Below are 14,961 nucleotides of genomic sequence, written 5' to 3' on the forward strand. Positions count from 1 at the left end.
TGATATAACATTTGGGAAACACAAATATTGAGATGCCGATCAGAGCCATGTTTGAAAATCAAGTCCAAATGCAAACAAGCTGTTAAATTAATCACATCGAACGAATGATATAAAGGTCTACAGTTCTTAAACGTGCCATTACTTTTCTTCTATGCGGACTTCAAGCATGAAAGTAATGGCTTCTATATTTTATGTGAAGTACAGTAAAACGTAGGCTTGACTCGAGGAACCATTTTTGGATGCCATGTGGATTTATCAGCCCGATCCAAAAAATGTAGAGCTACAGCGTACCATGATCATGACGGACGGGTGTCTTCATCTGAAGACACATCAGAAAAAAAATCAATTTGATTATGTATTAAATCCACACAGGTTCCAAGTGACAGGACCCTGCAGCATTTTGAAATCAAAAAAACACTATTAGGTGGGAAATATAATCTAGGATTTAGTTTTAAAGAGTTGCCATAGCAGGTTCTTGCGTAGTTGATGTGGACCGGAGTTCCTGGTCCGATGGTTTCACATTGCTGCAGCTGGCATTCACATGGAACGGTGTTCTGTATGACTTTGGGTTATTTCGGTGACTAATTTGACTAATCCCAGTCAGACCATGGCTGAGTGAAGCAATAAGTACATTCCCACCAATCCACCTACGGCCGGACGATTCCAGTTTGGGGTCATAGCTTTTGCAGCATTAGCACTACCAGCGCTAGCTTTCTGTCGTGGGAAATACAAGGAAGTGCGTTTAGGACCAACAATGTAATGTTTCTAATCTGAAGGATTAGAAAAGACTGTCATGGTAAATCAGTGCCTTGTGTACCTCATGCGACTCCTTAATGAGTTTGTCAGATATTTTATTTTACAAGCATTCTTTTCCAAGTCCTCTGCAACTCTCAGCATCAAGGCAAAGTTGTGATAAATTCTAAAATCCTAAATTTGAGCTTGACTGGTGCAGCAGAGCCTTTGGCATATTTTTGATGACCAAGTGGATTATTTATTGATTAAATGCTCCCTCCCTCTCTCCATTAGCAGACAGCAACTTCTTTTCCGGAAGTCTAGGATGAGCAATTTCTCTCTACCTGACCTGCTTCTTAACACGGACACGGGCAGAACACACAAACTCTACACACAAAGGCCATGCTGGTAATGCTGGGATTTGAACCTATATGGCCTTCTTGCTGTGAGTGTATATTGAAATAAGTATGTGGAAAAATACAGGGTGGAAAAAATGAGGCTTTAATATTATCCTCAGTGAAGTCAGCAACAGATTATAAATAATTTTGTAAACCGAGCTGGGCTGACTATCATGGCTTCTTTTATCATAGTTTCAATAAATCAAATGTGGCAGGTAAACAATTTCTCAGTATTCAAGCTCAGAATGCTTTCTTCTACCGCTGGAAATTCACAAAGCTTCAAGGGCATACATACAAAGAAGTATATTTAAGATGCAAGCAGTAAAAAAAAAAAAGAGAGAGAGAGAGAGAAAGAGAGAGGGGAGACACTGTGAATGTCAATGAAGCAGAGCGGGAGCTCTGAAATGGTTATGGTATGGATTTATCTGGTTTGACATTCAGCAGATGGTGTGAATTAGTAAGGGAGGGGTGCCAGCATGAGGTCAAGAGAGGTCACCTGGCCTTCAGGGAAACCAAAGCAACAGACACGTGAGGCTGCTGATGAAGTGAAACAGCCAAGAGGATGCAGAGGAAAAAGCACTCCGGCAAACTATCCGATGCCATCATCCTCAGAAACAAACGGCAGCGGGCGGAGCCATAAATGTACATAAAAGCAGGATAACCAATAGAAAAGCTCCGTTCGTTTTAACAAAGGAGGAAATTGGTATTTATTTTGAATATTAAGACAGGAAAACGAGCTCAAATGGATTTTTAAATGCGTGATGATTGATTTTTTTTCATTATTGCCCAGAGATGCTTTTAAATTTGAGATTAGTTTTCTATCTATTAATCGATATTTGCTGTTTATTAATGACTTGAATTATTCAAAGGCAACGAGTGAGGGGGGCTTCATCTCCGCGAGCAGGAGTTTCCTTCTGAAGCAGCCATTTCTTGTGTAGCTTGATGAAGGAGCCAAAAGCTAACGAGATAGTTAATGTTCCATAAAGCAAAGAAACAGTGAGAATTAGCAGATTGCCCGAGGAGACAGTCGCCAGATGTTTGACAGAATGAGGGATGGAATTAGAGACTTTAAGATAAAGTGAGGGCTTTAAATAATAGAGTGAATATGAAGAGAGGCTCAACCTGATTGATGTGCTTCAGTTTGTCGATGATCTGGTTCACGACGGGGTCGGCTCCCTTCACTCGGACCTCCGGGTTGGTGCTCTGAGCCTTGACCCCATTGCCCACCACACGGAGGGTGTAGCTGCGAACACAAGGGAAGATCGGTTTGGTCAGGCTTTCACGCAGACCTTGAAAGCATCACTAAGAGCACATCGACCTGAGCCTTTTTAAATGACCACATATTGAATGTGAATGTGAGCCACACATATCAACGCTTCTCTGTTTACTATCAAACCACAGAGTGCCTGCTGTTCTCACACATTCATCCCTGATTTGTGTCTTGTTATTTCAATAAAACCTCCCGAACCATTGTTTGAATGCGATTCATTGCCGTTGTATCCTGGTAATAGGCCTCAGTTCACCTCAAGGATCCTTCAGTCTTTAGTTTCGGCGCAGTCTGTCAGCTGTAATGACGCCGACGTGGCAGATGCCAAGTGAGGACCAACGGCTCACATTGAACTTCCCAATTTATCGCTTTCAAATTAGCAGATCGCGCTAAAAGGCGCTCAGTGTTGACTGACGTCTTTGTTTATATGTATTGTACATAGCCAAGATGTCAGGCCCGACTCAACCCATATATATGTATATGAGGTAAATAAATAAAACGGGGCTATTCTTCGAGCAACACAAGGTCATTATAGAAAAAGAAACGAGTGAATAAATAAAGTGCAGGACGCACAGGAGCCTCATTTAGAAGACAAGGACGTCGGGGCCCTTGAGATGTAATTTTGATGTTAATTTCCTGCGAATCAAAAGCAGAATCCGGCTTCAGATTAAGTGTCCCTTTCTACATCTTATCAGTAATTAGTGTAGACTTTGTTCTCTTTGTGTAGCCTCTGTACTCTGTGGCTGCCCGCTTTCTTCTGGCAGCTGCTTTTGTATTTAAATATTAAAGCGAAGACTTAAAATCTGTCTAAAGTAGCATCATTTTAGTAATTAAGACAAAGAATGGATGGAAGAGAGCAGCTTTAGACACATTTATGCAGGAACACAACCTGGGAAGCAACTTTTCTGTGATTCGTGTTTCCTTTATATTTATTTTCAACACCAGATGTTCAAAGCAGCATTAGTCATCCTTTAATCACTGAATAAATATATTAATTTTTTCCTATCAGGAGTTTCTTTTACCTTTGTGCAATCATGTCTGGATCGACTGACGTTGCAACCGCTTCTCGTTTTGCTTTGACAGAAATAATAATAATAAAACTGTTATAATTTTTTCATGGTCAATGATTTTCCTCTTTTGAGTTCATAATGTTTGTATGAAGGGAAAATATACCTCTGGGTCAAAGTGCAATGCATGTCCTGCCATTTTCATTCTGTCAGATCACCCTGGTGATGTCACAAAAGGGGTGGAGCTAAGAAAATATTTTTGGTCATTTCAGAACTTTTACATTTAAAAAGTTAAATTAAATGGCAGAAATAATGCACATTGTGGAGGTGAAAGGTTTCCTGTAGGTTGACCAGATGTATAATATATTTCAGACTAGCCATGTTGCTGTATGTGGAAACGTTCGAGGCGTTCCTGCTGTACATGGTTTCTCTGAATAATTCGACTTCTTTTGTGCTCCTAAACATGTTGTTCAACCAAAATATAAATGCAAAAGGGAAGGCTCGTTTTATTTTTGGGCCCCTGCGGCTGGAGGCTGATGTGTGGGGAATAAAATGCACCTGAATGATGTATACCGGGGCTGTGAGCCTGCAGCCTCCCGCTCTGAATAAACTCACAGCTGATGAGATGGATATTAAATGCATATGAACTGGAATGACGATAGACCTTGTTGTGCCTGGTGGCATTTATATTGTTATGGTTATATCTGTTAAAAAAAAATATGACAGAAATGAAAAGGAAACTAGGGATTACTGTGCCCCATCAGATTTGTAGTCATGGATAATCTGATGGATTGTTTATAAATCCACCTCTTTGTGACCTTTACTGTACTCTTTTTGCTCCTTCCTGTAGCGTGTGATTAACAGAAGATTGCAGAGATTATATCAGAGCCGTCTGCACACAATGAAAATCCGTCTGTGGGAAGGAAAAAAAAAACATGCAGGTTTTTATCGCAAACTATTTTATATTTTTAAAACCAGAGACGGACGAGGACCGAGTGCAGCCGAATGTGAGATAATATATAAAGTATTACTGCCACCCGTTCATGCAAGCAGCTCCTCTTACATTCAGTCAAAGCGATGCGTTTCATTACGCCATTGGGATCCATAACCTGAAACACATACCATCTCTTGTAACATACTGCGGGCCTGGCGATGCAACATAAAGGCTCTTCTGGGGTTAGAGTGCCGGAAAATAAAGGTCTGCTCTTTAAAAGATGTCACAGATAAAGAAAGAAATGTGGATCACAGCCGCTGCGTATTCTTCAGGGTGAGTGAAAGGCATACAGTAGCATCAAGCGCACTCGACAGCAGGATATCAAACAGCTGAGTGATTGCCTGCGTCTCTGTACACCAGCAGCGGGATCATATAATCCATATCCTTCTCCCCACAGGGATGCCTGCTTTGCATCTCATCTTTGCTCACACTGCTGTTCAGCCCTAGATTGAAATTTTCAATCATTTTTTACTTGTGGCTTTTATCTGCGCCAACGCAGCGGCCGTTCTAAGCATGCCTGTTTGGAATGGCCCGTTTGCTCGGTTTGTTCTTCCTTGTGTAATGTCTGTGATGTTATATCCATCATTCGCCAGGAAAAGCGACCTGCAGTCAAAGAGCCGAGGCGAGGGAGGCCCGGCGGTGGAAGCGGCCGAGGACATGTTGGAGTCTCTGCAGAGCCCCGAACCGCAGGAACAGAATTCTTACTTTAGCATTTGATTTTAAACTTAAACCAGATTTATGTGCTGACAGCAAATATGTAATAAAAATAAATGCATTCTGCACAAACGTGGGCTGAAGAAAACAAGTGTAATAATGAACAGAATATTAAACGGCTTAAGATGTTTACTTATTTTTAATTATAATCCATGATTGCTCCTTGAACAAGGAAAGAAAATATCAGCATGTAAAAGGATTATTTTTTTAATGCTGTGTAATCATCAAATAGATTTAACGCCTTAACCATAACGGTAACTGTGCTCAATGTCATTACCTCCACCAAGGAGATTATGTTTTTACCGGCATTTATCCATCTGTCTGTCAGACTGTTAGCAACATAACTCAAAAGGTTACAGACAGATCTTGATGAAATGATCAGGGAATGTTGGGAATGGTACCAGGAACAGGTGATTGAATTCTGGTGATGATCCAGAAGAGATCGTGGATCGTGGATCACTTTGAAATCTGTGTTAACATTGCAGTCAATGCCGCTTCAAAATTTATTCTTTCTTCGAAACGTAAATTCAGTCTGATCAAGTCTATATTGTGGGTTAAACACACACACACACAAATGTTTCTGTCGACATTCAATATTCATCTGGAGAGCACCTTAATAAAAATGTTATGTGCGGAGGAGTTCAGTGGCTCAGCAGATGGAAGAGGTAGACCGTGCACACTGTTCACGGTTGGCTGAGTGAGAAACAAAGCAGGCCTGCGGTTAGCCGCCCAGAAGGCAACACCTGCCTCCAGGTTGTCACCGAGGAAACAGAAATCCTTCTGGCCCGGCACAGATCTGGGGTACTTTGTCACTTCAAACAGCCTGTTCACTTAAAGCTCAAAGGTGCAGACAATACTTCAGCCTACACAACGGGCCATATGGAGTTTACTGTGTAAAATCAACAAGAGGTCCGTGCTTCAGAGAAGGGCCTCTGCACCATGCTGTATCAAGAACATGTTACTTCCATACCAAGCTTTGTGGGAAACAACTGATTTTAGCCGAGTTAATTTCATTTCTATTTGTGCACCACATTCGGAATGGAATAAAGCAATCGACGGACTGAAACTTCCCCAGACAGGTTTGAATAAAATGTTTTCATAAAGGATTATAATAATCAGGATTACCGGTACAATGTTTACCGGCATGTGTATCGAGAACTGTGTACCTTCACTGAAAGCTGTGGCAAACAGGATAATGCGACAGCAGTCAATAAGCGCCTCTGGAAAAGATTTTGCTCCAGCCATCACAACAGCCATGTTTGTTCCAATTACTAAGAAGCCGTGAGCGTTGAAGGTCTATTGACTTGTGCCAGGAAGACGCTGCGGACGTGGCCTCGCAGATCCGTTTGACAAAGTGTGGCGGCGGTAATTCATACGAATGTGGTTGTTCAGTGGGTAACGTTGAGACTCGCTCTGAAGCAGAGGCGGATTTAAAAAGGAATAAACACAGGTATGAGCAAATGAGGTGTAAATATTCCCGGTTCTTTCCTTGATGGATAGAATTTACAACGCTGATAGATTATGGGCAGCAAGTCGAAGAAGTCAGCCCAAGTTCCTCACAGGGCCGGAGGGAGCCCTTGGGAGGAAACAATTTGCTTTTAATTCATGGTTTTGAGGGTAGCAGAGCTGTTTTTGTGTGGCTCCGTGATGCGCTGGCGACGCATTCGGGGTGTGCCCCGCCTCTCCTCCATAGCAAGTGTTGAACTGTAAGCATCAAAAACCTGCCACAGTATAAAAATGTAAAAATAGCTTTATGAGCATGTTTACTTCTTTTTTTAATGATGAAAACAAACAGCCATAATCAGATAAATAAAACATATTGATCGTTACCCATTAAATGACACAACCACTCTAGAGGGGCATGTTGTTTCTTGGTTTGCTCATTTCTTTTATTTTTATTGCCGTTTTTTTTGTTTTGTTACAATGCTCAGAGACATTAAGTCTGATCCCTGCAGAAGAGGTGCTCAGTGTGAGCTCGTGACAGAGACAGCATGCCAAAACTGCAGGGGTGAAGTCGATGCCTGAATTTATTGTTCATCTTTCCAGAATGCCAGAAGCGCGCGCTTTGGTGTTAACAGGTGGTGGTATCAAAATCGATGGCAAATCTCTATAATTGCATTTCAAATGCTGAAAGCGGGGAAATAAATCTAATATCCATTAGTAGCTGGATCAACCCCGTCTCCTTGCACGGTGTTGTAGCTGTAACCTCACCTTGATACCCACAAATAAGATCTTTGAACAAATCCAAAGCCGTGTATAAGTGGGTTTCTTCCACATTATAAACACATTAATGCAAACAAGTGGCAGCATATGGCGCTGCACCCCTCTTGACACAGACGACCATCGTGACATCTATGTCACATTCACAGAAAGCCATTATTAGGGTCGTAAAAAGCTGGTTGCATTGTCCTGACGATTCCCCTCAGAAGCTAAGTGGCACTGAATGCATATGAGCTACTGCATCAAGCGCGATGCTAATGCCAAACAGATATCAGAAATGCTCAAATGGCGATGGAACTTTTATAACACCTCTTAAATATTTGAGTTTTATGGGCGGTAATAAGGACGGATGGAAGGACTGGCCATCTAGGAGGTACAATGGCCTTGTTAAACCAGATGGTCACCAAATGAGGGAATTTTTAAAGATCTTAATGTCCCATAACGGGAATAACATTCAAATTTAAACAGATGTTGTAAGAGCAGGGGAGACAATAAAGTCATCAGGGCTTTTATGATATCAGTGTTCAACATGCTCAGATTGACAATAACGTCCTGCCGTGTTTTCTTTACAATGCATGAGTCACTTTGTGGAAGACTTCCATCTGTCCAGATGTTTCATCTGAAGGCAGAGCGCAAAGAATATCCTTCAACATGTAATGTAATGATTCCTTGATGATGTCAGTCTAACGCGGATGATTAAAATCACCGCTCTGGAGGGGGGGGGGTGAATAAACTGATAGCGAAAAAAAATTGACATGAAAAGTTTAATAATACCGGTACACACATTTAGGACCTCATAAAGGATTGAGGGTGGACATGTGGACAGACCATACCTGCACTTCCAAACAGGTGGAGGTACAGTCTTCATGCTGCACGCTATAATGTTGGATGAAATCGAACCGCTCCCAGGGAAAATAAGCGCATCACCGATATCAATTTAAACCTGTGATGCAAGATGTATTAAATATATGGCTCAGCACGCCATACACTGAATAAAGGTCCCCCCCCCCCCCCCCCATAGGCCACTGAGACCCGGTTTAAAAACTCAGATCATACTGTGTCGAGGCGTATCGGATTATTTCAGCACAGCTGGAAGGAACAAGCAGCCCAGCAGCTGTTTATCCAGCCACAGACAATGAGATCCTCTGCGCCGCCATCGCACCTCCGAGGGAACGCTGTACATCCGCCACAGTAAACAACACATTGACAGAAGGGCCCAAAATACCAACAGGCTAATCACCCCGGTGAAAACGCTTGTAGATATTTGCTCTCAGCCCCATTCGTCATTCTCATTCAATGTAGCCGCGAATGAATGAGCCAAAGCTACAGAAGAAGAAAAATAGACGCCGCTCATGGTAATGAAGCTTTGAAAATCCCGTGACGGCAGCAGAGCAGCAGATTTTATTCACCCGAAAGAATGTCACCACTGGAAGGTAAATAAGTAGAGCGGCAGAGAAGCAGCCTATTGAACGTGGGTGGAAGTGTGGTTCTGTACAAATATCAGTGCTCTATGAATTATAGATCATTTGTCAATGCGCCAAACACAAAATACAAAAAGTACAAAAGGATGGTTTGAATATTTGGTTCATCTTTACCGATGTGAATAGGACGCACATAATAACATGAACTTTACTGTGTAAGCAGCAGCTGAATCGACAACTGTGCAGTAAATTCAACAAAAACAGATTATCGTGAAGCCATAATGGAATTTAAACTGAAAGGCAGAGTTAAGTTTAACCAACAGAACTGCAAACACTGCACTGAAATCTGTTATAAATGACTGGATGATCGCTTAATAAAAGGATTCAGACTGAACCCACAAACCTTTTTCTTTGTGATACAAACAGAATTGTTTTAATCAGATCTGAATACATAAGAAAAAAAAGCTCTGATCTCAAAGTTTAGTTAGTCGGCTAGTCAGGCCGTCCGTCCGTCCCTCCATCCAGGACCTAGTTTGAGTAGCTGAGGCGGGTTTTTACCAGCCCACATTAAAACCTTCACCAAGGCAGGAATTATTGCAAGCGTCTTCGGCTGAACGCTATAAACCATCATAAGCCGTAAACTAAAAACAAAGTGGAGCGGAGAGTGATGGAGATAAAATATGACATCATTGTTCCTTGCGTGTTTTATCAGGATTCCTCCTTGAGAAACAGTAAAACTGCTCGGTCTGAGTCAATTTTACAGCCGAGCGATCAAGCAGCGTCGAGCCTCTCCTTCCATCCTTATCTGTGTTTGCTTCCACGCCGTATCTCGTCTCTGCATGCTAAATCACAGGAGAATAACACAACTGCAAAGCTGCAGCCCTTCCTGCCGACACAGCTCTTCAGAACGCTCCTCCCAAGGTCCGCCTCGGCCCCGCCCATTGCTCGATTTGATGCCAAATCCGGTCGACACACACGCACACACACACCCCCGCCCGGAAGAGTCTGCTGTTTATCTTGCTTTATTGAAGAAATCTTGACGTAATGTTCAACCAACACCAGCTAGACGCTGAATTCTATGAATGAAAATGCTCAATTTATTCAGCAATAGTCGTGACATCAGCAGAGGAGGGGCTAAAACAGCGGCTTTACTTTTAGGGAAATTAGCATTGGCGCGTTCGTCAATAAACAGTCAAGGATGTTTCACCCCATTTTACACGGGAAGATTTGAGTTATAAATTTAAAGAGCACAAACCAGAGTGATCGTTAGTGGCACAAACTAAACGCCGACTCGTCGTCTTGATGTCAGCTGTGTTGAAATAGAGCCCGGGAAAAAACTGCATGCGGTTTATGAGCCAGGAACACCCTGCTCTTTCATTAGTGCCACGTCACGTCTTTGGAACGCCAGCGGTTTGATTAGTGCATTTAGTTCAGAACAGTTTAAAATAGCAAGCCCTCCGGTCAACCCGGAAGTTTTTGTGATTAACATCTGTCCTGTTATCGCGCTTTAACAACATGTCCTCTCTGCTGGGCGCCGACATTAAGACTCTGTCACTTCTCAAAGAGACTCATTTCACACTGCCACAAGGTTCTTTAGAGAAAGTGTCATTTAAATGTCAAAACAATGCCTTCCCTGGTATTTCGCTTCCGAGGGCAAATCATTTGAGTAACGATTAATTCCCACTTAACGAGTTTTAGTTAGACCCTTTTCTTAGTTTGGATTGGGTTGATATGAGCGGCACCGAGGACACGCCGTTATCCCTCGACGCCCGGAAATCATAGATTCCAAAGTTATTTCACTTAAACAATTAATTTCTTGCTCACTTTGTGTGTATTTCTCTCATAAACTACCTTTCAATAACTTCCAGTACAGTCATTAACAACTGGAATTAGTAGGCGTGAAAGTTAGCGGTGATGATGGTTTCTAATGACCTAATAATGAAATGAGATCGGGACACCACAGAGACGAACCCCGCCTCTCATCCACAGCCGGGTGGGATGGGCTCCCGTAACCCGACACTGAATAACCACCAAAAGAGAAAGAATAAAGCGGATGTGGCCAAGCTTTAGGAAATCCCTGTTGCGCCCACGTCTTTTTAGATCAGGATTTCACCCTCATGGACAAAAAACGCAGGAAGGACGCTGAACGCCATCTTCACGTCGATGCTTTACACTCAAGTGTTGTCAAAGTTGATGGACGACGTCCGTGCACGTGCCTGCATGCATGCATGCATCTATACATGGATGTATAGAGACTTCAGGGGAAAGGAGTAAATTCCCACGGCATAAATGTAAGAGTTACAGATCAGCCGTGATGAAAACGGATCTTATTGCATCACACACCAAAAAAAAGAAAAGAAAAAGAAATTCTGCGAAGGCGTCAGAGTGAGGAATGGAGCAGGCGGCGTGTTTGGGGTTGCTTATATTTGACTGAAACAGGTTTCAAGGCTACGCAGCGAGCTGGAGCGCTAATGTTCACAACCTCTTTACACTTCAGCTCGTGTCAGCAGCCGTTCATATGCTGCTGCAGATCCATTCCTCTTCTGCAGCTCAACAGGCAACATGATTCATGAGATTCAGGGGCTCTTTCATGTTTCTCTCTCACCCACAGCCAGAGAGGCATTTCTCTAAGATCCCCCCCCCCCCATGGCGGTGACCGTGTCCAGAGAGGAGGAGGGCGGGGGGTATCACAAACACACACATACTGTATATACACAATGTCCACGCGAAAAAAAAAGTATTTTTTGTCTTTTGTCTTTGCAAAGACGCAGAAAAGCATTCTATAGAATCAGCAAAATGCAAATGCAGGCTAATTCCTCGCTGCATCAAACACCTCAGCTAACGCATCAGCAAGTGACAAATCAGACTACCGTCCATTTTCCCCGCGCTGCCATTACATTTCTGTTATTTCCACTCCCAAACAGGAACAAGCACATCATTAAAAATTTTACTCATGTTCCCCAATGATTGCCCCCCCCCCCCCCCCCCCCAACCCCCAACCAATCTCGGTTCGTTAGATTTGCATAGCAATAATTTTTCGTGTTTCCTTTATATCTGCACCAAGAAAGCATTCCTTCAATTTAGTCTCTACGGGCTTCGGATTGCCCCGTCAGAAAAAAAGACTATAATAAAAGACTGTGCGCACCACTTCCTTATCGCTACCAGTAAATTGCTCGTGGATCAGATACAGCCTGCCGACTCTCAGAAACTCAAGAGAGAAACGGAGAAGGCGATGGCAAAGACGGAGAGAAAGGAAAAAGAAAAGTGTAAGGACATGACAAGAGCGGGCGAGCGGCCCTGTGGAGATTGATAGTCGCAACAGCGCTCAAAGGTCATCTGAAGTTATCTAAAGATCATCTCCAGTCACCAACACTCCCCCTTTTAACACTCCCCTCAACGGAGCCTGCCAATCAAAACTTTCATCCTCTGCAGCCGCAGGAAAGCGTCTTTCTCTCCCCGGTGTAGCCAACATGAAAAATAAAACACCATCAGCAGGATGATGAAACATAAATCCTTCCCCTTTCTGTTTCACAGACCGTTCAAAATGGCAAGTACGGCAACAATGCGCCGTGCTAATATACGAGAGATTTATCAGGCTTAAATGGGGAAAATTACCACAGTGGTGGCAATTTTCCTGTATGAAGACAAACATTCTTTAATTAAAGAAAACAGCAGACCTAATTTCAGTAGCAGGGAAAAGGGCTGAGATGCAAAGGAAGGGTAATCAGACTAACTGTTAGAGGTGGAGAACAGCAATATACTAATAGAATATATGAAAATATCATGCGGACGAATCACAGGTCAGGGTCTGGGCAGGGAGGCGGAGCCTGGGGCAAATAAAATACTGTTATCGCCAAAGAAATGAAGTTGGAGTATTAATTAGGAGCAATTATGCTATTTACATGTAACTATAGAGCAGCAACAACAATGTGATTGAGTCAGTGGCATATTTCTCTAAATATGTAAAATTCTAAATGATTTAAATTTTAATCATGCCAGAAAACTCTTTTATCATTTCAATGTGTGGCTCAGCTCTTCCGCTGACCCATATCCTTGTTGCTTAAAGCGATATAAAAACGCGTGACCTCAGAGATTCGCCTCCTGCCGCGCAGGTATGAGTGCGGCGGTCTTTGGACACTCTGCGGTACGAACGTGCCTCTCGACTCCTCTCCGCGGCGGCAGAAGCGAGCAGATGGCGAACGTATGCAGCATTCATGCATGTCATCATCGCCTTCATTAGCTGAAGGTGGCACACGACATCATCCGGCTGCTGTGCGTTATGGGCCCGAAAGAGTTGCTTCTTTTTCTCCTTTTTATTGCCGCATGCTTCAAGGTTGTTTATGGGAGGCGTTGCGAGTAATCAGGATCCCCCCCTCCCCCCCCCCATTCTCTCTCTCTCTCCACCTCACACATGCACACCTTTTTTCGCTGAATACTCCCCCTCAAGCCTCACCTACTGCCGACACCTCCCAGCATCAAGGTAAATAAGGGCTGCCAGCAGAGAGCCAATGAGCACGGGCCACTGGGCAGAGATGCATGTTTGTGTTGCCTTCCTCCCAGGACCCTGCTCGTTTATCTTGGCTGTCAGGTAAAGGGCAGACTCAGAGAAGGTGAAACTTTTTATTTTTTTTTAATAAGGCCAGCTCGGTTTCCATAGGAACTGCAGGACAACATTTACAGGGACAATGATAGGAGAGCAAAGACTGGTCTCAGGGCATCCCACAGTGCGCCACATTGTTGTTGGAGACATTTGAGTTAGCATCAGAGGAATGAGAGGAGCCATTTGGGTTCATTCTCAGAGAGCCTCCAGATTCCGATATTTTACCGCGGGACATGAGATTAACGAGAGCAGATTCACACTTGGCTCACAGCTGAGGTCAAAGAGCTTAAAAGGTAGGTTTCCACTTAGAAAGAGGCGTTGAGTCCACTGTGGGAAATAACTCCCAGATAAAGACGAGGCAGGCCTCAAGCGGGGACCACGCATTTGTTGATGAACAGAAGACGTCGTGGAATAGAGGAAGCTGAGGGTGAATTAGTTGGTTGTAACTTTTTTTTTAAGTTATAAATAAAAGCATGCAGAGTATTAAGGCTGCCGTGAAAAACTGTCAATATTCCAAATGCAAACTGCTTCCATTCTCCACGCTAAATGAGCAGAGAGAAGAAATGAATTGCACAGGTAATGAATACGTAATGACGACTACAGTTTTCACTTTGTGCCGCTAAATGGGAAGCATGTTTAGTTAGCAAATGAGTGGAAAAATCAAAAGCACAGAAGGTACCACGTGCGTTGTCAAAAGCCTGCAGCTGCGAGATAAACCAAAACAATGATACGCCGATATGAGAGCCTTTGTCTCCAGCCGCAGCGCCGCGAGAAAGAAATGAGGTCTCTGGAGCAGAACCCAACATGGATATGGTCCACTGTCGCCAGCACATCTGTATGAAATACGGCATTCTTGCTAAAATGGCACACGACTCAGACATGCTTGGAGATGGCGCGCTAAACCGCTCTCAGCATCGAGCTTCTATTCTGTATTCCTGTTGTCTCAGCAACAAAGAAAAATACTTAAGGGAATGGACTACCAATTTGCCAGACACAAAACAAGAAAGGACACATCAGGAGCTTTATTATGGGGCGTCCATTACTGAAATGGCTCTAGTCTACTGCTCTGTGGTGCAGAACTATTCCTGCTAAGAACTGTGAGAGATATATTTTGATATCAAAACAATACTGCTGTGTCTTTGTGATTGGATCACATTGCGGGACGCTTTTTTGTCAGAGACAATTCTCCAAGTCTTACAGATAGATCTTGCACGCGTGAGCGTTTTCTCACTAAAGACGCGCCACCTCTGCTCCCTCTTTATGGCCATTAACTTCCCATTTTCTCAGACGGTTTGTGCCCCTGTTTTTTAGCAGCCTGTGATTTATATCGGAGGTTAAGAGTGCTCCGCAGGTACAGGGCATATGCGGGGCTCGGGGATACGGCGAGTCAATGCGATATCGCACACGAGGGCGAGGAGGTGCGCTCCGACAGCTCATCAGTGGAAAATAAGGCCTTGGCTGTTTACATCCTGCTTCCTGGCACACTGCAGGGTCACAATCTGCTCCAGATGCTGGAGGCAGGCGTCCAACTTGTGGTGGAGGAGGAGTAGGGGGTGGGGCTTTGAAGGATGGGGATGCAAAAGGGGGTGGGACTTACTGAGAAATGAA

General features: G+C 43.5%; 1 protein-coding gene across 1 annotated transcript in view; it reads right to left on the bottom strand.

Moving 5' to 3' along the window:
• gpc5a (glypican 5a) overlaps window positions 1–14,961 on the bottom strand; it is a 70,455-nt gene that overhangs the window by 32,872 nt on the left and 22,622 nt on the right. Inside the window, exon 7 of the mRNA XM_068740931.1 lies at window positions 2,253–2,373. Coding sequence (XP_068597032.1) covers window positions 2,253–2,373 — 121 coding nt within the window. The remainder of the gene's footprint in view (window positions 1–2,252; window positions 2,374–14,961) is intronic.

Source organism: Brachionichthys hirsutus, chromosome 1 (assembly GCF_040956055.1).
Source record: "Brachionichthys hirsutus isolate HB-005 chromosome 1, CSIRO-AGI_Bhir_v1, whole genome shotgun sequence".
Lineage (NCBI taxonomy): Eukaryota > Metazoa > Chordata > Actinopteri > Lophiiformes > Brachionichthyidae > Brachionichthys > Brachionichthys hirsutus.